Here is a 21,003-nt window from a genome sequence, read left to right as displayed (position 1 = left end):
TCCGGGATGCGGGAACCTGCTTGGAGCCGGAGGTCCATGGAGATAAGTCATCCCTGGGGGTTTGTTTGTGACTCGGAGGACCAGCGCTTCTCCTCGCTGAGCCACGGTCGTCCCTGTACTCCATGAACCGGCTGCAGAGATGATAATCCCGCAGCGGGGATCGGCTCCGCTCCCTTTCCCGCAGTTGAGTTTGCTCCCAGGCAGTCCGGGATGCGGGATCCTGCTTGGAGCCGGAGGTCCACGGAGTTAAGTCATCCCTGGGGGTTTGTTTGTGACTCGGGGGACCAGCGCTTCTCCTCGCTGAGCCATGGTGGTCCCTGTACTCCATGAACCGGCTGCAGAGATTATAATCCCGCAGCAGGGATCGGCTCCGCTCCTTTTCCCGGATCTGAGTTTGCTCCCAGGCAGTCTGGGATGCGGGAACCTGCTTGGAGCCGGAGGTCCACGGAGTTAAGTCATCCCTGGGGGTTTGTTTGTGACTCGGAGGACCAGCGCTTCTCCTCGCTGAGCCATGGTGGTCCCTGTACTCCATGAACCGGCTCCAGAGATTATAATCCCGCAGCGGGGATCGGCTCCGCTCTCTCTCCCGCACCATTCTTTGCTCCCAAGCATCCCGGGATGCGGGAGCCCACCGGGAGCTGGCGTTGGAGGTCCACAGAGGTGAATCATTCCAGAAGGCTTGTTCACGGCTCGGACCAGTCCTCCTTGCTGCATAGTTGTCCTTGGCGACCGCAAAGCAGCTGCGGAAATCCTCGTCCCGTTGCGGCAAGCTGCTCCAGGCCCTCTCCCTCACCCCGTTCCTCTGCCAGCAGGAACTGGAGCTGAATCCGTCCTCCTCCTCCTCGTCTCGTCGCGTGGTGTACAGCCCAAGGTCAAACGGTTGACTGCAGATCGGGAATCCAGGTTGGGTTCTGGACGTGTACGAGGCCGTGCTGCGCCCGTCTGACCAGCCTGCAGGTGCATCTGCCCGGTTTAACGCGCTGGTGCTGGTTCTTGTAGAGGAGCTCCCGTCCTCTGGAGAATCCTCCGTGCCCACCGCCACGTCCTGCAAAGAGAGCTGTGAAAAGGTCCTGCCCTTTCCCCAGGAAAGGACCAGAACAGTGGGGAACCCCCCCAGAAACTGTGGGACGTCCCAAAGCTTCTCCTGGAGGGCTGCAAAGGCAGAAGAACCAAAGGTGGACAAATGGGGTGGATGGAGGTGGGATGCTTTGAGAGGGAGAAGCGTTGAAGAAAGCTGCAACGTGGGAGGGAAAAGAGAACGATGCCGAGATCCCGGAAAGAAATCCGCTGATCCATCTCCCCAGAGTTACCTTAGTCCTAGGAAGAAGACCCTGTGGTCCCACAGGATCTACCCGCTCGCTGCCGGCCGCCCACTGACTGAGGAAGGCACGGGCATGTGATGGTATCTGCGGGGAAGGCGGCCTTCCTCCCCTTAAATCAGAGCTCCTGGAGATAAAAAAAAAAGAGTGATTTCTATTTAGGGCTGTTCTTGCAGCTTTCCCTGGGGTCCAGCCATTTTCTTGGAGCGGTTTCTATGACAGAGAGAAAACGTCTCCAAACCTACAAATTTGAAATTTGGTTGGGGTCTTCCCACCAGGTCTGCCCTTGTCGGAGCAAGACCTCATCTTTCTATTCCCTACGGCCTCCGTTTCATCGAATCATAGAATCATCATAGAATCATCATAGAATCATCATAGAATCATCGTAGAATCATCGTAGAATCATCGTAGAATCATCACAGAATCATAGAATCATAGAATCATAGAATGGTGTGGGTTGGAAGGGACCTTAAAGATCATCTCGTTCCATCTCCCCTGCCCTGGGCAGGGACACCTTCCACTAGGTCTGGTCGTTCAAAGCCCCATCCAACCTGGCCTTGGACACTTTTGGGGAAGGGGCATCCACAACTGCTCTGGGCAACCTCTTCCAGTGTCTCACCACCCTCACGGTGAAGAATTTCTTCCTAACAGCTAACCTAAACCCACCCGCTTTCAGTTTAAAATCGTCCCCCTCTAGTCCTATCGCTACAACCCCTCGTAAAAAGTCCTTTCCCGTCTTTCCCTTACCTGACGTAAAACAGCAAATAGGCTTGCTGCTGGAGAACCGTGCTGATGTCACAACGATCCACAGTTGAATCGTTCATCTCGTACCACAGTCCGTTGCTGTCCTGTAAGAAATAAAAGGCAACGATATGAATCGTTGTTCATCAGGAGACGAACTGCGTGGTTTCTCCACAAAAACGCAGGCAGAAGAACTCCGGAACCGCCAAAACAAACCCAACCCAGCCTCTGTGGAGACCTTCTCCTCCAAATCCTTGGCTGCCGGTATCGGTGCCGTGAAAGTTTGTCTTCCTTTTTCTCCTGGCGTGGAAGGAAGTTTCTCTTTACCTTTATGTAGCAGAAGTAGTGTCCTGAATGACACCCGTTACCGCTATGCACCAGGACAGCGTATAGAGAGTAGAAGAGCGATTCCCCGTCTGTCTGAGACATGTACGGGCGAAGATCCAAGCAGTTGGAATACTTCACGATCTACGGAGAGACCAAGAGTTGCTCAGAAACGATCCTGACGTACTACACGGAATAGCCTTCCAAGACCAGGGGCCAGAGGTGTATAAATACGTCTTCGGGGCTCACAAACACTTGGTTTTTCCCTAAAGCAACCTAAAGGTAATGGTTTGGGTGGCAGGAAACTATTCTCGGCCAAAGCGGAGCAGAGTACGTCCTTGTCTTCCCGCGGCAACTCTTCTCTTTCCAGAAGGGAACACGAAAAAACTCAACAGCTTGTGAAAGAGCGGACCGCTTTGGGAAATATCCCGCTCCGGGAAGAAAAACGTCGCCCTCCGGTTGCGTACTCACCTTGTTGATCTTCCTGCCGGTGAAATCTTCGAACCTTTTCAGGCACACCGTGAGGACCCTGGGCGCGCGATGGACTGTAAACCTCTTGGAGGCGGCGACCATCTTGTCACACCTTGAAACCGAGCACAGAACCTTCGTATATGCCCTATCTTGCCCCAAAAAGGCCAGACCCCCTTTCCCGTCTCCCACACCCCTACGCTGTTTTAAGGCTGCTCAGATGCATAAAGCCATATTAAAATATCTGTGCCTGATTATTGCGCATCTAACCTACGCGAAAAGATGGCTTATGCTAGAGTATGCGCAGCACCTTCACGCAGGATCTAATATTGTTAATAATCGTCTTACCGGCTGCATTTAAAGCAGTTTTCGCCGTCCAGCTGCTCCGGTTTCACAAAGTCCGTCAGCGCTGCGGTGACAGATGAGGCTGCCTGGAGGAATGAGAAAGGAGAGAACTGATCTCCGGGAAATGTCCTCGCCCAAACACTTTATCAAGAGTTGACAAAACGACCCAGGTAGCCGACGCTGAGGAGAGCTGCCGTGGACCCGCGAGGAGGCAGAAAGAGGGTACGATGCCGAATATTTCCCTCAATTCCCGGGGCTATCGAGAGTTACGTCTCTGTGCCACTGCTCAGGTCAGCTACCGATGGTGTGCAGGGTCATCGATAACGAAAATAATACAACCCGTCAGCCTAGGAGTCAGACGGGTGTCGAGGGAGGGCAAAAAGAAGAAGGATGCAGAGGGATCCTTCCATTCCGCCGCCAAGCTCTCTTGCGTTCACGCTACGCGTTTTTTAAGGCAACTGTGTTGATTCTGGAAAGCTACGGGGGCCTTGGCGACATCTCGAAGCACGATTACAAACTCCCTTACTTTGATATCCAAAGGAATATCCAGAAAGGCCTCGTAGGAATCGGAAACCGCTTTGCAGCTCGAGCACGTGACTGGAAGGAAATTCAAAATGCTCAGGGATAGGGGAAGTCGACCGGCTGTGCCGCTCTACGTCCTTCACACCTACTACGCCAGTCGCACCGTCGGCTGCTCATCACAGGCAGACAGAAGGACACAGACAATTCCGAGGAGAGCAACGGTTGTGGAAAAGTACCTCTGGATCGCAGAAAGCCCCCAAATATCTGGTTGATGACGGTAGTCGATTCGGAAGAGATGTCCAAGCTGGAAATAAATGGTGAGGCAGAGAGTTGTTATCATCTCCTCCAGGAGTTTTGCTTTGTGTGAAAGCCCTGGGCACGGTTTTGACTCGACGGCACTACACCAAGGAGTCCGAAGGGCTTGGGAACATGGCAAAATTAATTTGCTGGTGCTTACTTGCTGATTCCGCTCAGACAAGCTCTCTGCATGGCATCAACGGTGTAACGTAAGAACTCGTGGGCGTCCTCCTGCATGCCAAGCTGGAAATGTTCTCCTATGACTAAAAAAGAAGAAGTTGGTACCTTCCTCCTACAAGAACAGAAGAAAACTCATCCAAGCCCCTGAAATGACTCACGTGCGAGGACGCCGATGACAGCCGAAGGGTAGATGACACTGCCCGAGCAGCGCAGGACACTGCTAACGTGGCTTTCCATTCTACACATCACGCAGAAGTCTCGCTGGCGACCTGAAGAGGAAAGGAGGGAAGCAAGAGCCTTGGGTGAGCAAAACCCCCGCGCAGCGATGGGAAACCTAGTGGGGATTCTGAAGTTCTAAGAGTCTCCCCATCCCGACAGGCCGTTTTGGTGCAGAGGAAACTTTCTTCGGAGGGATGTTAAGCTGACAGAATATTTCAATACGCGAAGAGGGTTTAAGCTGCAGGAATAGGGACCGAGACCTGGGGCTAGAAAGGGGTGCCCTTCTGAAGAGGAACACGGCTAGATACGACAAGCGCCTTCTAGGCTTGAGCGTTCGAAGACGACCAACTCGGGGGAATTGGCAAAGAAGGGCTGCTTTTTTTCTCTTAAATTCCAGATTCTTGGAACCCTCGGGAAGCGCCTGACAGATTGACAAGGAGACGTTCCTAAAAGTACTCACACGACTGGCTGTGCTCACGAGACAGCAGGTAGTTGGCCAGAGGGGGGGTGTAGGTCAGGCACTGCAGGACGGAGTTGAGGAAACACAGATTGCCCGGGTTGTGGAGTCCGGCTCCAGCTCTCCATCGCTGCTGCCAGTCCATGTAAATCTTCTCCGGTGGAAACAGGATCCTTTGCGGCGGAGCCATCCCCTCGGCGACGACTGCAGGGAAACGACATCGGAAAAGAGATGAGACAATGTTGTTGCACGGAAGTACATGGAAAAAAAAGTTGAGTTCTCGACAGGAGGACCCAGAGCGACCAGCTTAAAAATCCAACCTGGAAGCATCAGGGGAAGCCTAACGCTGCCATCGAAATTTTTCTGGTCAAGAAAGAGTTTTGGAAAACAACGTGTTGCCCTGCTTGCTTTCCCTAAAGTCCAACAAACCCACACTCGGACTTCTACCTTCCTTTCCCTCTAGAGTCTTGAACTGCAGCATCAAGTCGTCCCTTTTCCTGACTAATTTCAGGAAAACAAGCGAGTACCTAGCCCAGAAGGTAACCCTACTAATGTCAGATCTTTCTACGAGCAACGTCTTCTTTCGAAGACTGGACATAGTGGCAGAGCAGTGACAAAAACCCGCAGCTCCCTGTTTGAAAACGCCGGGGTAAGGCTGGGTGCCACCAGGAACCGCCCCAGAATTCCCTCTCGGTTGTCAGGACCTCAATATTAAGGGACGGAGCACCAGCCGCCTCCGTTGCTTTTGGGCATTCCCAAATCCCAAGCCTGCTGCCGAAGGTGTTACTCACAGGACTCGTTCCCCGTCCCAGCCATCGCTCCTCGCCGGAACAGAGGGCAAAGCTCGGGATGACAAAGGATCTCAGGACACGCTCCGGAAAGACAAGACCGGCGCAAATCCCGTCACCTGATGGCAAAGAAATAATCGTAGCTCACCAAAATGATTAAGAAAACTTTCGGCCGCTACTTTAACGTCTGCCTTTGCCGTGCTCCTTTTCTGCCGCCTTTCCTACCGCGTCCGTCGCGGTGGGCTTCTTGCCCTTCTAGGCTGAGCCCGACGCCTCGGGCTACACTACCACCCCCTCTACTTACCTATCCTTGGGTATGATAAAGAAATAATAATTAGCAAACAGGAACTCTGCCCGTAGCCCACCTCTGGCCAGCCCGTCAAGGTGCAACAGCTCAGCCTACGGCTCCGACGGTATAGACCGGTCTATACTTTTATCCCATTTCTACCCACTCTATGATCTGTCCCGAAAGTCAACCCGTAATTACCTTTGTGCGAGGATGGCAGTTGAGAAGAAGCGAACAGTAAACGGGAAATGGTTGGGAAAAAAACCCCAACCCAGTAGGCACTCAAGGAGCAGAGGAAGGAGCCGAGCTATCCCGAAGGCCAGCTCAGCCCAACTGGCTGCCCCTGGCTCGTTTTTTGGGATGTCAAAGCTGCGGCCAGGTGAGGTCACAAACGCCGGGCGGGCGCCGCATCGCTGCCCCTTTGTGACACGGGGGCTGTGGCCACGGCTCGGGCGCCTCCGGTAGCCGGCAACTGGGAGCCGCTGGGCTTCCCCACGGACTGCTGGCGAAAGGTTGGTCATCCCTTGGACGGAGCTCCCGCGTCTTCCCCGAGCCGCACCAGCCAGATGAATAAAAAGCTGCCCAGGGCCGTAACGATGCGTCTTCACACCCTTGGATTTCTTTTCCGCTCTTCCCGGGTCCAGGATTGCGTCTGAAGAGGTTCGTGTAGCGAAGCACGTGGTCTCTGGCGGGTTTATTTCCAATGGATTTTTAATCTGCCCCTCGAGATAGCGATGGGAAACCTAGCGGGGAGTTTGAAGTTCTAAGGACGGTCGGCCACAGGCTGACTCTCCACCAAAGAAACGTCTTCAACAACTGCGCTGGGTTGACCTTGGTTGGCTGCCAGGCCCCCACCCAGCTGCTCTCTCTCGCCCTCGAACTCCCAAAAAAGTTCATACGTGGCTTTTTAGCACTTTCGCGTTTTGTAGAACCATAGAATCATTTAGGTTGGAAGAGACCTTCAAGGTCATTGAGTCCAACCGGCAACCACGCGCACTAAACCACGTCTTGAAGTGCCTCGTCTACGCGCTTTGTGAACCCCTCCCGGGACGGTGACCCCACCGCTTCCCTGGGCAGCCTGTTCCAACGCCCGAGAACCCTTTCAGTAAAGAAATTTTTTCTACTATCCAAACTAAACCTCCCCTGGTCCAACTTGAGGCCGTTTTCCCTCCTCCTACCCCTAGTTACTTGATGGTAGAGACCAGCACCCACCTCGCTACACCCTCCTTTCGGGTAGTTGTAGGGAGCGATCAGGTCTCCCCGCAGCCTCCTCTTCTCCACACTAAACCACCCCAGTTCCCTCAGCCGCTCCTCGTAAGTTCTCCAGACCCTTCTCCTTCTTCTCCAGCCCCTTCACCACCTCGGTTGCCCTTCTCCGGACACGCTCCAGCACCTCAACGTCTTTCCCGTAACGAGGGGCCCAAAACCGAACCCAGGACTCGAGGTGTGACCTCACCGGTGCCGAGTACAGGGGGACAACCACCTCCCTGCTCCCGCTGGCCACACCATTTCCGATACAGGCCGGGATGCCGTTGGCCGTCTTGGCCACCTTGGCCCACTGCTGGCTCATATCCAGCCGGCTGTTGACCAACACGTCCAGGTCTTTCTCTGCCGGGCAGCTTTCCAGCCGCTCTTCCCCAAACCCGTAGCGCTGCCCGGGGTTGTTGTGACCCAAGCGCAGGACGCGGCACTTGTTGAACTTCGTACGATTGGCCTCGTCCCATCGATCCAGCCTGTCCAGATCCCCCTGTAGACCCTCCCTACCCTCCAGCAGATCAACCGTCCCTCCCAACTTGGCGTCGTCGCCAAACTTGCTGAGGGAGCACTCCACCCCCTCCTCCAAATCATCGATAAAGATATTAAACAGAACCGGCCCCAATACGGAACCCTGGGGAACACCGCTCGTGACCCGCTTTTTCTCCTCCCTCCAGGGTTCGTCAGCTTTCCATCAGCCGCAGCTTTGCCCGATTCCCACTCGAGGTGGCTGGGGGCAGTTTTGGGCCGTCCCCACTCGGGACATCTGGTATAACCTCTTGTTCTTGCTCCCAACATAGTCCCATGCCAGCTACCGTGAAGAAAATTATCGAAAAGAGAAGGGTTTGATGCCAGGACAAATGACAATTTGCCAGCTTGGCAGAGCACGGGTGCCTTTTCGAGGCATTCCTGAGACTTTTTGAGATGTCTCGGGAGGGGCAGGCTGGGCCAAAGCTTCTCTCCTCCTCCTCCTCTCCGGGTTCTAGCGGAGCAGCCGGGATTTTTCCGCAAGGACACCTTGGGTCCCGGTCTGCTGTCCTGCAGGGCAGCAGCACAAACTGGGAATGACACCGTCCGCTCGACACGCTCTGGGTGTTCTCCGTGGGAAGGACAGCACGGGACTGGGCTTGTTGTTCCAGCTTTATTAAAAAAAAAAATAAAATTATTAAAATACAGCTGTTTTCCAGAGGATTTCACTTCTTCAGGGCTCACCAGCAGCATCACTGATCCTGATGTTGGCATCTCTCGCATCAGGATGAAGATCGCCACCGGAATCCTGACCAAAATTTCAGGATTTTTCTCCAAGGGCAGGAGAGCTGCAAGAGAAGGAACCAGAGCAGACGTGACGTGAAAATGAGACTACGCAAACTAACACTGAGCCTTTGCACCCTAAAAATGAAGGTTTTGGAAACTAAAATGAGGCTTTGGAAGGCAAAACTAAGAGTTTGGAAAAGTAAAAAGAAGGCTTTGGTCTGTATAAATTCAGATTTAGACTCTACAAATGAGGCTGTGCTCCTTCCAGATCAGACTTTGGGGCTTAAAAGTGATGCTCTGGGCCCTTAAAATGAGTCTCTGAAGCTTAAAAACGGACCTTGGAGCTAATAAATTAGTTTTTTGTACTCCATATATGTGGGTCTGGACCTGAAAAATGACTGTTTGCGCCCCCAAAAGTAGGCTTTGGTCTTTTAAAGTTATGCTTTTTGCCCGCAGTACAAACCCAAGGGTTTACACTTGAAAAACTCAGGGTTGAATTTAAAAAATGACGCTTTGTAAAGCGCAAAATCGTACTTGTTCACCGTCGCTACCTCCACGGCAGGTTAAACTTCTCGCCGTCTGAAATATGGTTTATTTTCCTTCTCACGCAAACCGTGGTGACCAACAGTACCCAAAAAGCTCTGGTGCTCCCAAACGAGCAACGTAGGAACGGCGTTACGAGTAAATAAGGTAGCGTCCCGCTTTAGGAAGAAAGCGTGTTGGATTTGAAACCCTTGGGTAGGACGGGAGGAGCGCGTCTTCTTGGGTCAGCGATGAGCGTTGGCACGTAATTATCTGACCTAGAGTCGATGTCTGTCGCCGCTTTAGCTCTAGAATTACTCCGAGACCCACGAAACTCCGTTTTTCCTTAGGCTGCAACCTAAGGGAGTCGAGATAAAGACAGTTTAACGAGCGCAGGGAATGAAAAAGGAAACCAACTGATGTGGCAGCAGAGTGAGAAACAGAGACGATCTTGGTTCTGCGTAAGCACTGCTCAGCAGTAGCTAAACATCGGTTTAAAAAAACCCAAAAAACCAGCACTGCGCAGGCTGCGACGACAAAAAAATTACCTGTATCCCAGCCAGGCCCGGGACAGAAACCCTGCTGTGCCCGCTCACGATTCTTATTCCTGTGAGAAACCCAGGAAAAACAGGGCATTTGACTTATCGGGGAGAAATGTGAACACGCTCCCGATCTCTGGCTGGCATCTGGCTTTACTTGCGTGACCTAGAAAGTACGCACAAGTCTACGCGGTTTCTTCTGCGCCGTGGGAAAGGCGTCTCTTGCCTCCATTTCCAAGGAGAAGCTCCCAAAAGCGGCACCACAGAGATATTCCTAAAATTCGCTGAGAGCGCCCCAGCAGCAAATTCCGGGCTCGACTCACCCTCCCTAGGAGGAAAACCGTAGATTCAGGGACGCCTGGAAAATAGGAGAGAACAAAGCAGACGACGTTTATTGCTAAAACACGCACGTATTTATAATCACGTATTCTGCAAAGTCACTGTAGACGCGCACAAGCGTAAAATAAGTTATACCAACTCTGTACACGCGCATAAACGTAGGACATAATTGGTTATAACAAAAAAACCCACGCGAACCTTGTCTAATTGGTCGAGATAAACTGCCGAATTGAGGTTCTTTGTGCCAAGTTCCCGTTATCGTGGAATGCGCACCTGTGTTCTAATTGGCATCTTTTTTTTTTTTATCTTCTTGTTTATTCTGTTCAAGGTCTTCTAAAGGCGTCTGGAATGTTCTTGCGACCGTTAGATAAATATGTGTCCACAACTATTCAGTTGCTGCGAAAGCAAGGTAAAAAAAAAGAAAATAAATCGGGAAAAACCTGCAATAGTGGCGTGTTAAGTCTGTAAGCGAAATTCAAATAAGTCGTTTGCTTGAACCTTGCAGTTCAGTCCTTTTTTTTTTTTTTCCGCAGATGGGTGCTCCCACCGGGCTCCATCGCCGGACCTGGCGGAGAACCCCCTTTTCGTGGAAACCGTGGCTGGCAGGACGGAAGCGTTTCCCGTCGGTAGAAACGTTCCCCAAGGAATCACAGGTTTTGGCAGTCACGAAGCCCGAAGCCAAGCCCGCCGTCCCCCGAAAACACTCCCCGTCCCCACTGCCACGTTTTTGGCGCTCCGCTCCCCACCGTCAGCCTCGGGGAAGACACCCCGACTCCGGGGCTGGCAAATCCAAGTTCCGGCTTAAAGCCCTCCCGCCGCCTCTCCCTAGACTTTTAATAAGACTAACTCTGGATGCACAGCATCAAAGTAATAAAAAATAAAACTTCTCCGTTGCAGTTCACCTTCCTCGTCTGTCCGTCACCTTCCTCCCTTCTCCTCCCCAATCCGGCCACGTTCGGCTTCTTCTTCCACCCCCAGACCCTCCAAGGGAAACTCCGGCGGCAGGTTCCACCTTCCCAGAAGGTCGGGGACGCTGCGAGACAAGAGGGGGACACCGAGGAGCAGCTCCCTACCCGTGCGGCTGGTGGAGTTGGGGTCCGGGGGTCGTTTCTGGGGGTCTCGGTGAAGAAGGAGACGCTGGGGGGAACGGGTTGGCCCGGGGGATGGGGCAGAAGAGAGCGGGGCTGAGCGTTGCGTCTTGGAGCCCGCCGGTGACGATGACAACGTTGAGTCTTGGAGCCCGCCGGTGACGATGACAACGTTGAGCCTTGGAGCCCACCGGTGACGATGACAACGTTGAGCCTTGGAGCCCACCGGTGACGATGACAACGTTGAGCCTTGGAGCCCACCGGTGACGATGACAACGTTGAGCCTTGGAGCCCGCCGGTGACGATGACAACGTTGAGCCTTGGAGCCCACCGGTGACGATGACAACGTTGAGCCTTGGAGCCCACCGGTGACGATGACAACGTTGAGTCTTGGAGCCCACCGGTGATGACCTCATTACCTCTTGGAAGCCCCTTAGTGACAACGACGACGTCACGTCTTGGAGCCCTCAACTTGCCTTCCAAGAGCTTCCCAACCTCCCACACCACCAGGAATTCAGGAGAGGGGCGCGACACGGAGGCAGGGATGATTCATTACTCTTCGTCTCACCACCGATGGTCCTCCAGAACCTCCGATTTCAACCCGTTGCGTGGATTTCAATAGTTTTCAAAAAAACCCAAACCCGGACAACTCCTCGCTAAAAACTATGAGTCACCATTTCATCGGAAACAGGGAAGCCAGGAAGAACTGTGCAAGGGGTTGACTTGCGAAAGCAAAGTTCTGCCTCATGGATGAGGTTCCTCAAGAATTGGGAAGTAAAACTTATATTTATTTCCTCCAACCGGATCAGTAAACTAAGCGGTCAGCAGATGCTACCGAGGGGAGGAAGGGTTATTTCTGGTCCTCGCGGTTGCGTCAGGCCGGGTTGTGTTTTTCTTGGTCGCTTTAACAACCAAAGAACCTCTGAAATAAGATGGACCCACCACAGTGACCGCGCGGGCGACCATGCGACGAGTCCCTGCTCGCTCAAACGAGGTTGGCTGGAGCCTCTTCTCCGGGACGGGTTGAGCCATCGCTTCCCAGATATTTACTGCGGTCATCTGTGCCTGAGGACAATCACTAAAAGTCACTTTTTAACCCCATTTAGAAGGCCCACCCCAACCCAGCCGCTCCGCAAAGACCTGAGCCGCCCGTTTTCACCCTTTTTCTTATCCCCAAAAGCTCTTCTGGAGCCTCAAAGAAGCTCCAGCTAGTAAAACCAACCAAATTTGGGGTTACCCCCTCGAAACCAAGTTCAAAACTAGGCATCCAACCAAAATGGTGCGCCACCACCGGTGTCTTCCTGCAGGCTGGGGACAAGCCAAGAGCTCCAGTTGAGAATCAGCCAACGGAGGCAAACTGGGAGCGGCCTTTCTCCCAACTTTGGGTGCTTTTTCTTCCTCCCTCCCCAAAAAACCGCATCTCCCGCACCCAATTTTGAGGCCAAACCCACCCCGTCGCTCATGGGGCGGCCGAAAGCGGTGAGAAATCCCAGCGCGACACCCAAAGGGGACATCGGCGACACCAAGGAGATGCTCGGATCGACCGTGACCGTGGAGAAGATGTTGCAATTTTTTTTGGTTCATTTGGTTGGGTTTTTTTTTCCCCTTTTTCTGTTGGTTTCCGCCGTTCCGTAGCAACCGGGCTCATGTGACGGCCGTGCCACCAGGCTGGACCGAAGGGGAAGGAGATGTTCTTGTCATCCCAGAAAGAGGAGGACACCACCCGAAATGGGGCCCCTTCGCCTCGTCCCTCTGCTCGGTGAGTCCTCCTCCTCCTCCTCCTCCTCTCCAAACGCGGCCATCCTTCTCTTTTTTCCCCTATCCCTTCCTTTTCCACCCGTTTCTGTGCCCGTCGGGCCAACTCCTCCCTCCTTCCTCCGTCTTTCTACATCAGTTTCTCCGACTCTTCCCTTTTTTCTGCACTTTTCTTCCCCGTATCCTCATCTCTTTCCCCCAACATTCACTTTCTTCCCCCATTTCTTCACTTTTTTTCCCCAATTTCTTTGCTTTTTTTTCCCACCTCTTTGCTTTTTTCCCCATTTCTTTGCTATTTTCCCCCTCGTTTCCCTCCCATCCCACCATTCCTCCTCCATCAGTTGTCATCAGGGCGGTGACTTCTTCGGTCCTTTGTGATTCATGTTTTGCATTCGATCGCTTTTGGCTTTGTCTAAATATCACCTCAGTCTCCTTTTTTTCTTCTTTTTCTTCTTATTTTTATTTTTCTCAGGTTTTTCTTTTCCTTTATCTTTCTTCCCTTTTTTCTTTTTCCTTTCACTTTTTTCTTTACCGTTCCTTGTTTTTTCTTTTTCTTATTCTTTTTCTTCTCTCTCTTGTCTTTTTTCCTTTATCTTTTTGTTTCTTTTCCTTTTTTCTTTCTTTTTCCTTCCCTTTCCCTTTTTCTTTTCCTTTTGTCATTTGCCCATTTTCCTTTTCCCTGTTTCATTTTTTCCATTTTTCGTTTCCTTTTTCATTTCTTTTCCTTTTTTATTTTTATTTTTTCTTTTAATTTCTTGTTGGTTTTTTTTTTTCATTTTTCCTTTTCCTTTGTCCTTTTCCTTCCCCTTTTCTCTTTTTCCTTCTTCATTTCTCCTTTTCATCCTTCTTCCTTTCCCCTCCTCACCTTCTTTCTCTTTCTCTTTCTCTCTCCCACCCTTCCTTCCCTCCTGACGTCAATAAACCCGTATTTCCTCCCCCCTTCCCCCTTCCTCCTGCTCTTCCCCACCCTTTCGGCACTTCCCCCCTCCTCCTCCTCCTCTCTCACTCATCTCTTTCTCTCTTCCAGCCTCTCTCCAGATACTTCTCCCACTGGGATCACCTGCAGGTAACAAATTTGGGACACACACAACTCATTTCCCCCTCCCCGCTGGGTCACGTGACCATCTGGACCCCTCTGACCCCCCCAAATCACCATCTTTTACCCCAAACCCCCGCGCACCTCAGTGCTAAACCCACCGAGGTCTCACCTCGGGAGTCACCCAACCACCCAAGCCGACAAGGCTCGTGGCAGAACAACCCCCCAGTTGGTTTGACCGTGGGCGCAACGGGTTGGCGGGACCTCGATGACGATCCAGGCGATGAAAACTCCTCCGTCCACCAAAATATCAGTTTTGAGGTGAATCGGGTGGGTTCTCCTCCATCTGCTCCTCTCTCAGCATCTCCAGCCACCAAAATATCAATTTTGAGAAGAATCGGGTGGTTTCTGCTCCTCTCTGAGCTCCTCCAGCCACCAAAATATCAATTTTGAGGTGAATCGGGTTGTTTCTCCTCCATCTGCTCCTCTCTCAGCATCTCCAACCACCAAAATACCAATTTTGAGAAGAATCGGGTGGTTTCTGCTCCTCTCTGAGGTCCTCCAGCCACCAAAATACCAATTTTGAGAAGAATCAGGTGGTTTCTGCTCCTCTCTGAGCTCCTCCAGCCACCAAAATACCAGTTTTGAGAAGAATCGGGTGGTTTCTGCTCCTCTCTGAGCTCCTCCGTCCACCAAAATATCAATTTTGAGAAGAATCGGGTGGTTTCTGCTCCTCTCTGAGCTCCTCCAGCCACCAAAATATCAATTTTGAGGTGAATCGGGTGGTTTCTCCTCCACCTGGTCCAAGCTTGGCTTCTCGGCCCAGTCGATAGCTCTGGTAGGACAAATAATCCATGAAAGCCACCCAACCCCACCCCTCCTCGAGGAGCATTTTGGGGTGGAAGCTTTCATTTGACCTAAATAATTCGGGGCCCTCAAAAAGATCTCCCCCACCTCGGCACCAAGGCGACGGCGGCGGTCGCGTCCAACCAGGTCCCACCCCACCTCAAAGGCTCGGAGACATCACCCAGCTCCCACCTGCGGCGCGTAGACTCACTTTCTCTCCTCCTCCCCAGACCTTCCTCCTCCTCCCAACATCACCGTGACGCCGGAAAAAACGGAGTATCTCATCGGAGACACCATCTCCATCCGATGCGTGGCCCCCTGGTCGAAGGACCGGATGCAAGGTTTTCAGTTTTTGGGGACGAGCGGCTGGGCCGTGGACGTCAGGACGTCGAGGAGGAGCTACACCTACCGCTTCAACATCACGGGGCCGAAGGACGGGGGGTTGCACGCTTGCACGTACACCATCATCAACCAGTTCCGCCGACCCGTCCGCTCCCAGGAGAGCAGCTTCATCTTCCTCAGCGTTAAAGGTAGGTGAGACGTTGCCCCCTTTGCCTCCTCCCCCCTCGACTTCTCCATCCCACCGCCGTCCATCGGCACGTACTTTCCTCCGAGCCCCCAACGGGCACTTTTTCTCCCGAAATTTGAATGTCGCGAAGCCAAATCCACCGCCTCAACTCCCTGTTGAGGTCCGCGGAGACGGAACTGGGTTGGCGGAAGAGCTGAGCCCCTAAAACCGCCGATTTTGGGGTTTCTTCTTTCACCTTCAGACCATCCGCCTCAACCCACGTTGGCCTTGAATTCTTCAACCGGCGTCACGATCGAAGGCCAACCCCTCGTCTTCCTCTGCACGGCCCCGGCGGGAGATGCGGAGCGGAGGTTTCATTTCTACAAGAAGAAGGTCGAGGTCACCAACTGGGACAATTCAACCTCGAACTCCACCGAAGCCCGCTTCCAGGTGGAGAAGAGCAGCCAGAACGACACTGGCAACTTCACCTGCGGTTACGACGAGAAAACCGAAGGGCGCTGGATCCCGTCCTACCGCAGCCAAGCCGTGGAAGTCCACGTGAAAGGTAGCGGCACAGTTTTGGGGACGAATCCAGCCTTTCTGGGCACACGGGGAAGGGGCCGCTGGCTCGGTGAAGCGACCGCAACACCCGTCTAGGTTACCGTGACGCCTCGGTTTGGCTTGCGTTGACTGGAAGCCAAGTTTCGGCCGCCTCTTCCTCCCCCCCCGCCTAAACCCCCACCCGTGCACCCAACGGTTGGTCTTCCTTCGCCCAGAATTGCCGTTTTTCAGGTGGTTTTCCCCCAATTTTTCTCCCCAGAGCCTGCTTCGGCTCCCCGCTTGGGAGTAGACCCTCCCTCAGGGGTGGTGAGCGAAGACCGCCCCTTACGTCTCACCTGCGTCGCCTCCAGAGACGGCTTCAAGCTGAGGTTTGGCTTCTACAGGAACGGGGTAAAGATCCCACCAGGCCAAGCGGGCTCGGAAACCAGGAACGCTGGGAATTCCTCCGAGCTCCACTTCCCGAGAAGCCCCGGGAGCTTCAGCGGGAAATTCAGCTGCGAGGTGGAGGAGGAGGTGGGCGGGACGTGGGTGCCGTCACCCCAAAGCGAAGCCGTGGACGTTACCGTGAAAGGTAGGTCTGCCCTGGGGTCTCCCAGCGAGGGGTGGGGGTCTTCAGAAATTGGCCCTCAAATTCAGGCCAAAGATTCCAAAATTGGGGAAACCAGTAGGGGAAAAATGGTTGAAACCAGCCGGTTTTCATCCCCCTCCCACGGAGGACAATCGAAATCGCTTAAACGCAGCCTCTGGGTCTTCTGAAATGGCCAACCCCCACCCTCAAAAGCTGTTCCCGAGCGCCGAGGTCTTGGTGGACCCGCAGGCTCACCAAAACGAGGTGGCGGATGAGTTCAGGAGGCTCACGACGATGAGATTCATCTTCTCACGACGAGGAGTTTCATCTCACGACGATGAATTTTATCTCCTCGTGACGAGGAGTTTCATTTTCTCACGACGATGAGATTCATTTTCTTATGACAAGGAGTTTCATTTTCTCACGACGATGAGATTCATCTCCTCGTGATGATGAGTTGCACCTTGTCGTGACGATGAATTTCATCTTCTCATGAGGATGAGCTGCAACTTCTCATGAGTTTCATCTTCTCACGATGAGGAGTTTCATTTTCTCATGACGATGAGTTTCATTTTCCTGTGACGATGAGTTTCATCTCGTGAGTTTCATCTTATCATGATGATGAACTGCATCTTCTCAAGAGTTTAATCTCACGACGATGAATTTCATCTTCTCGTAACGAGGAGTTTCTTCTCATGACGATGAGTTTCATCTCGTGACGATGAAGTTCATCTTCTCATGACGATGAGTTTCATCTCCTGAGGATGAATTTCATTTTCTCGTGACGAGGAGTTTCATCTTCTCGTGACGAGGAGCTTTATCTTCTCATGAGTTTCGCTTTCTCACGATGACGAGTTCCATCTTGTAAAGATGAATTTCATCCCCTCGCGACGACGAGCTCCGTCTTTTGGTGACGATGCGTTTCGCCTCGCGATGAACTTCATCTCCTCACGAGGACGAGTTCCACCTTTCCGCGGCGACGACTTTCACCTTTGTGTGAAGATGACTTTGCTCCTCTCCCAACCCATCTTCCCTGTCTCACCAGATTGTCCCTCCCAGCCTGCTTTGCTCCTGGACCCCCCATCCGGAGAAGTCGTTGACGGCGACCCCTTGCTCCTCACCTGCGTGGCCAACGGCCCCACCGCCCAACGGAAATTTTTCTTCTACAAAGACGGCGCCGAGCAATTTTCGGAGATGGCCACGAAGGACCGCTCGCTCTTCAACATCCCCGAGGCCAAAGCCACCATCGCCACCGGCCAATTCACCTGTCGGTACGAGGAGAGGGTCAGCGATACGTGGATCTCGTCTCCGTTCAGCCAAACCATGGTGGTCCTCACGCAAGGTGAGGTCCTCCTGCCCACCCAATCGATGTCCTGAAGACCTTGGGGACCTTCACGCTGCTCGCAAAGTCTTGGGGAGGGGAGTGAGGGACGTCATTGGCTGGAAAAACCTTCTGATGGCACATTGGGGCCCGAAATTGGGGGAAAATGGGGTTTTTTGGAGGTGGATGGGTGGATCCCACCCCCGTTCGGCCAAGCCATGATGGTCCTCACGCAAGGTGAGGTCCTCCTGCCCACCCAATCGATGTCCTGAAGACCTTGGGGACCTTCACGCTGCTCGCAAAGTCTTGGGGAGGGGAGTGAAGGACGTCATTGGCTGGAAAAACCTTCTGATGGCACATCGGGGCCCAAAATTGGGAGAAAATGGGGTTTTTTGGAGGTGGGGTGGGGCAATTTGGTGTCTCCTGACCTATGCGGTGGACACCAGGTGGACCCCCAACTTGGGGGTCACCACGAGGGAAAGGGGGAGAACTTGGTGGGGTGGAGGATGTCGCTTACCTGGTTTTTTTTGGCGGTCTCTCTTCTCTCAACCAGCCCGGTCTCAGCTCATCCCATTGGTGGCCGGTTGCGCCGCCGGCGTCGCCACGTTGCTCCTGGGGCTCCTATTGGTCGTTTGCTTTTGTCGGAAGCGGAGAGGTGAGCGGTGGGGGCGGAAGACGGACAATGGGTCAGAGTAGGAAGAGATATAAAGTGATATAAAGGGAGGGGCAAGGACGCGGTGACACCCGGGAGAAGAAGCCATCAGGTTGGGGACCACGCTCTTCTCCTCCACGCCCAAGACCCCAAAATATTGACTAATCCCCAGCGCCTTCCCCCCAAAACGTCACCCACGAGGGGCGGAGACGGCCCAAAGCGGCCCGAGAAGTCTTCGCGGCTTCTTCAACCGCGGGCAAGGGACCACCCGCCCCTCCGGCACCAAAGAGGCGGGGGGATGGGGGACTTCCCATGAGCCTTTTCAGCTGCCCAAAGGGTTGAAGGAGAAACGCGTCGCTTCTTGACCAGGTGGCGTTCACTGGAAGGGGCTCCACAACAAGGATGACCCAAGCACCTACCCAATGGCCAACGTCAACAGCATCAGCTGACCTTGAAGGCCACCCGGACCCAACCACTTCTCCACGGCGGTGGGGAGAAGGAGAGGACAACCCTTCTCCTTCCAAGCCGCTCGACCCGCCGTTGCCTTTGTAGGTCCACCCCGTGTCAGTAAACGTCTCCTCGATCCCTTCCCCTCTCTCGTCCCCGCCCACCTCGCTTCCAAACCTCAGAACTCCGAGCCAAGATGGCCGACGGCGTCGCTTTGGGTCACGGTAACGTCTTCTGGGGAGAGGAACATCTCCGTAGACCCAAACTCATGAGTTTTGAGGGGCGGAAACGGCCGCGAGAGGGCGGGAACGGGCGGCGGCGGGCAGCTCTGGTCTTGATTGGTCAACCAAGTTGGCCAACCCAAGTTTGCCGCCGCCCCACAAGTTGGGGTGGGGGGAGGGGAAGGTTGGAGCTCGTTATGGGTCAGCTCTGGTCTTACCTCGTCCTGATTGGACACCTCGGGTGCTCCCTCGTCATGACTGGATATCTCAGGTCCTCCCTCGTCCTGATTGGACACCTTGGATCCTCCTTTGTCCTGATTGGACATCTCAGGTCCTCCCTCGTCCTGATTGGACACCTCGGGTCCTCCTTCGTCCTGATTGGACATCTCAGGTCCTCCCTCGCCGTGGTTGGTCAAGGCCGTGACGGAAATGCGGCGAGGCCTCTTGCGTGGCACCCCAACCTGGCCTCCACCCCCCCGACATGGCCTCCTGCCCCCCAATTTCACCTCCTGCCCCCCAAATTCACCTCCTCCCCCCCCCAATTTGGTCTCCTGCCCCCCAATGTGGCCTCCACCCCCCCAGCATGGCCTCCTGCCCCCCAAATTCACCTCCTGCCCCCCAATTTCACCTCCTTCCCCCCAAATTCACCTCCTCCCCCACAATTTTGTCTCCTGACCGCCAACATGGCCTCCACCCCCTCCAACATGGCCTCCTGCCCCCAAATTCACCTCCTGCCCCCCAACTTTGCTTCCTGGCCCCCAATTTGATCTCCTGCCCCCCAACTTCGCTTCCTGCTCCCCCATGTGACCTCCTGCCCCCCAATTTGGTCTCCTGACCCCTCAATTTGGCCTCCTGCCCCCCCCCCCCAATTCACCTCCTGCCCCCTCCTGGGTGCCCCCCACCTCCCACTGCGCATGCGCAGACCGGCGCCCTGAGGGGCGGGGGGGGGCGGTGCGGGGCTATCGCGCATGCGCAGACCGGCTCCGATAGGGGCGGGGGAGCGGTGAGGAGCGGTTGCGCATGCGCACAACAGTTCCCGTAGGGGCGGGGGAGCGGCGAGGGGCAGTCGCGCATGCGCAGACCAGCTCCGATAGGGGCAGGGGAGCGGCGCGGAGCGATCGCGCATGCGCAGACCGGCACAGAGAGGGGAGGGGGAGCGGCGCGGAGAGGTCGCGCATGCGCACAGCCGTTCCCGTAGGGGCGGGGGGAGCGGCGCGGGGCAGTCGCGCATGCGCAGACCGGCTCCGATAGGGGAGGGGGGCGGCGCAGAGCGGTTACGCATGCGCACAACAGTTCCCGTAGGGGCGCGGGCGGTGCGGGGCAGTCGCGCATGCGCAGACCGACACAGAGAAGGGAGGGGGAGCGGCGGAGAGCGGTTGCGCATGCGCACAACGGTTCCCGTAGGGGCGGCGGAGCGGAGCGGGGCGGTCGCGCATGCGCAGACCAGCTCCCTGAGGGGAGGGGGGAACCGGCGCGGAGCAATCGCGCATGCGCACAAGAATTCCCGTAGGGGCGGGGGAGCGGCGCGGAGCGGTCGCGCATGCGCAGACCGGCTCCGAGAGGGGCGGGGGGAGCGGCGCGGAGCGTTGGCGCATGCGCGCGGGAGGGGGGGGGAGCGGCGCGGGGTGTTCTGCGCATGCGCAGTGAGGGGCGGGGGTCCCGCCGGTAACGAGGGGGGAGGGCGGCGGCCTTTATTAACGGGGGGAGGGGGCGGGGATTAAAGGTCACTTCCGGTGCTGGCAAGGCTGTCACTGCGGTGTCAGGGGTCAGAGGTCACTCCGGCGGAGGTGCAGGTCACGGGTTGTAGCGGGGGGGGGGGGTGGGGGGTAACTGGGAGGGACTGGGAGATACTGGGAGGGACTGGGAGGGACTGGGAGGGGGTCCAGGGGGGGATTGGGGGGTTACTGGGAGATACTGGGAGGTACTGGGAGGTACTGGGGGGATACTGGGAGGTGCTGGGGGTCACTGGGAGGTACTGGGAGGTACTGGGGGGATACTGGGAGGTACTGGGAGATACTGGGAGGTACTGGGAGGTTGGTCCGGGGGGGATTGGGGGGTTACTGGGAGATACTGGGAGGTACTGGGGGGATACTGGGAGGTACTGGGAGATACTGGGAGGTACTGGGAGGCACTGGGAGGCGTCCCA

The 21,003-nt window shown here is 54.8% G+C and overlaps 2 protein-coding genes and 1 non-coding gene across 19 annotated transcripts; 2 read left to right on the top strand and 1 right to left on the bottom strand.

Annotated features, from left to right (window-relative positions):
• Positions 1-443: 443 nt before the first annotated feature.
• Positions 444-17,471, bottom strand: LOC126037248 (ubiquitin carboxyl-terminal hydrolase 42-like). 15 transcript variants are annotated; one of them, XM_049797517.1, is made up of 18 exons: positions 13,906-13,992; positions 12,394-12,610; positions 10,757-12,007; positions 10,053-10,250; positions 9,525-9,873; positions 8,989-9,334; positions 6,148-8,516; positions 5,664-5,779; positions 4,876-5,076; positions 4,355-4,465; positions 4,177-4,279; positions 3,956-4,023; positions 3,724-3,794; positions 3,201-3,283; positions 2,856-2,967; positions 2,067-2,528; positions 1,311-1,446; positions 444-1,045 (listed from the first exon to the last, which is right to left on the bottom strand). In XM_049797517.1, exons 8-16 carry the CDS (start codon positions 5,686-5,688, stop codon positions 2,115-2,117), a joined length of 1,188 nt encoding a protein of 395 aa, XP_049653474.1. In that variant the 5' UTR covers positions 5,689-5,779; positions 6,148-8,516; positions 8,989-9,334; positions 9,525-9,873; positions 10,053-10,250; positions 10,757-12,007; positions 12,394-12,610; positions 13,906-13,992; the 3' UTR covers positions 444-1,045; positions 1,311-1,446; positions 2,067-2,114. The 15 variants fall into 15 exon arrangements, with proteins under 15 accessions (XP_049653474.1, XP_049653482.1, XP_049653485.1 ...); XM_049797525.1 differs by having other exon boundaries at positions 10,928-12,007; XM_049797528.1 differs by having other exon boundaries at positions 11,885-12,007.
• LOC126037253 (small nucleolar RNA SNORD45) lies at positions 9,220-9,305 on the top strand. Its single transcript, XR_007505558.1, has one exon. It is a non-coding gene; the product is annotated as a small nucleolar RNA SNORD45 (small nucleolar RNA).
• Positions 12,617-19,272, top strand: LOC126037247 (uncharacterized). 3 transcript variants are annotated; one of them, XM_049797516.1, is made up of 9 exons: positions 12,617-12,701; positions 13,725-13,763; positions 14,810-15,109; positions 15,350-15,652; positions 15,908-16,219; positions 17,262-17,558; positions 18,091-18,175; positions 19,076-19,098; positions 19,189-19,272. In XM_049797516.1, exons 1-8 carry the CDS (start codon positions 12,671-12,673, stop codon positions 19,083-19,085), a joined length of 1,377 nt encoding a protein of 458 aa, XP_049653473.1. In that variant the 5' UTR covers positions 12,617-12,670; the 3' UTR covers positions 19,086-19,098; positions 19,189-19,272. The 3 variants fall into 3 exon arrangements, with proteins under 3 accessions (XP_049653473.1, XP_049653472.1, XP_049653471.1); XM_049797515.1 differs by having other exon boundaries at positions 19,129-19,242; XM_049797514.1 differs by lacking the exons at positions 19,076-19,098; positions 19,189-19,272 and adding an exon at positions 18,559-18,779 and having other exon boundaries at positions 18,091-18,192.
• Positions 19,273-21,003: the final 1,731 nt, after the last annotated feature.

This window comes from Accipiter gentilis, unplaced genomic scaffold (assembly GCF_929443795.1).
Source record: "Accipiter gentilis unplaced genomic scaffold, bAccGen1.1, whole genome shotgun sequence".
Taxonomy (NCBI): Eukaryota; Metazoa; Chordata; class Aves; order Accipitriformes; family Accipitridae; genus Astur; species Astur gentilis.
Note: the sequence above shows the minus strand (reverse complement) of the source record. Positions and strands in the feature narration are given on the sequence as shown.

Coding starts and splice junctions, on each gene's coding strand:
- LOC126037248 (XM_049797531.1), bottom strand. CDS start 5,688: ATGGCTGGGACGGGGAACGAGTCCT. Junction 3,795..3,955: donor GGGCTTTCTGCGATCCAGAG/GTACTTTTCCAC, acceptor ATTTCCTTCCAG/TCACGTGCTCGAGCTGCAAA. Junction 2,968..3,200: donor AACTGCTTTAAATGCAGCCG/GTAAGACGATTA, acceptor CTCGGTTTCAAG/GTGTGACAAGATGGTCGCCG.
- LOC126037247 (XM_049797514.1), top strand. CDS start 12,671: ATGGGGCCCCTTCGCCTCGTCCCTCTGCTCG. Junction 12,702..13,724: donor TCGCCTCGTCCCTCTGCTCG/GTGAGTCCTCCT, acceptor TCTCTCTTCCAG/CCTCTCTCCAGATACTTCTC. Junction 15,653..15,907: donor CGTGGAAGTCCACGTGAAAG/GTAGCGGCACAG, acceptor TTTTCTCCCCAG/AGCCTGCTTCGGCTCCCCGC.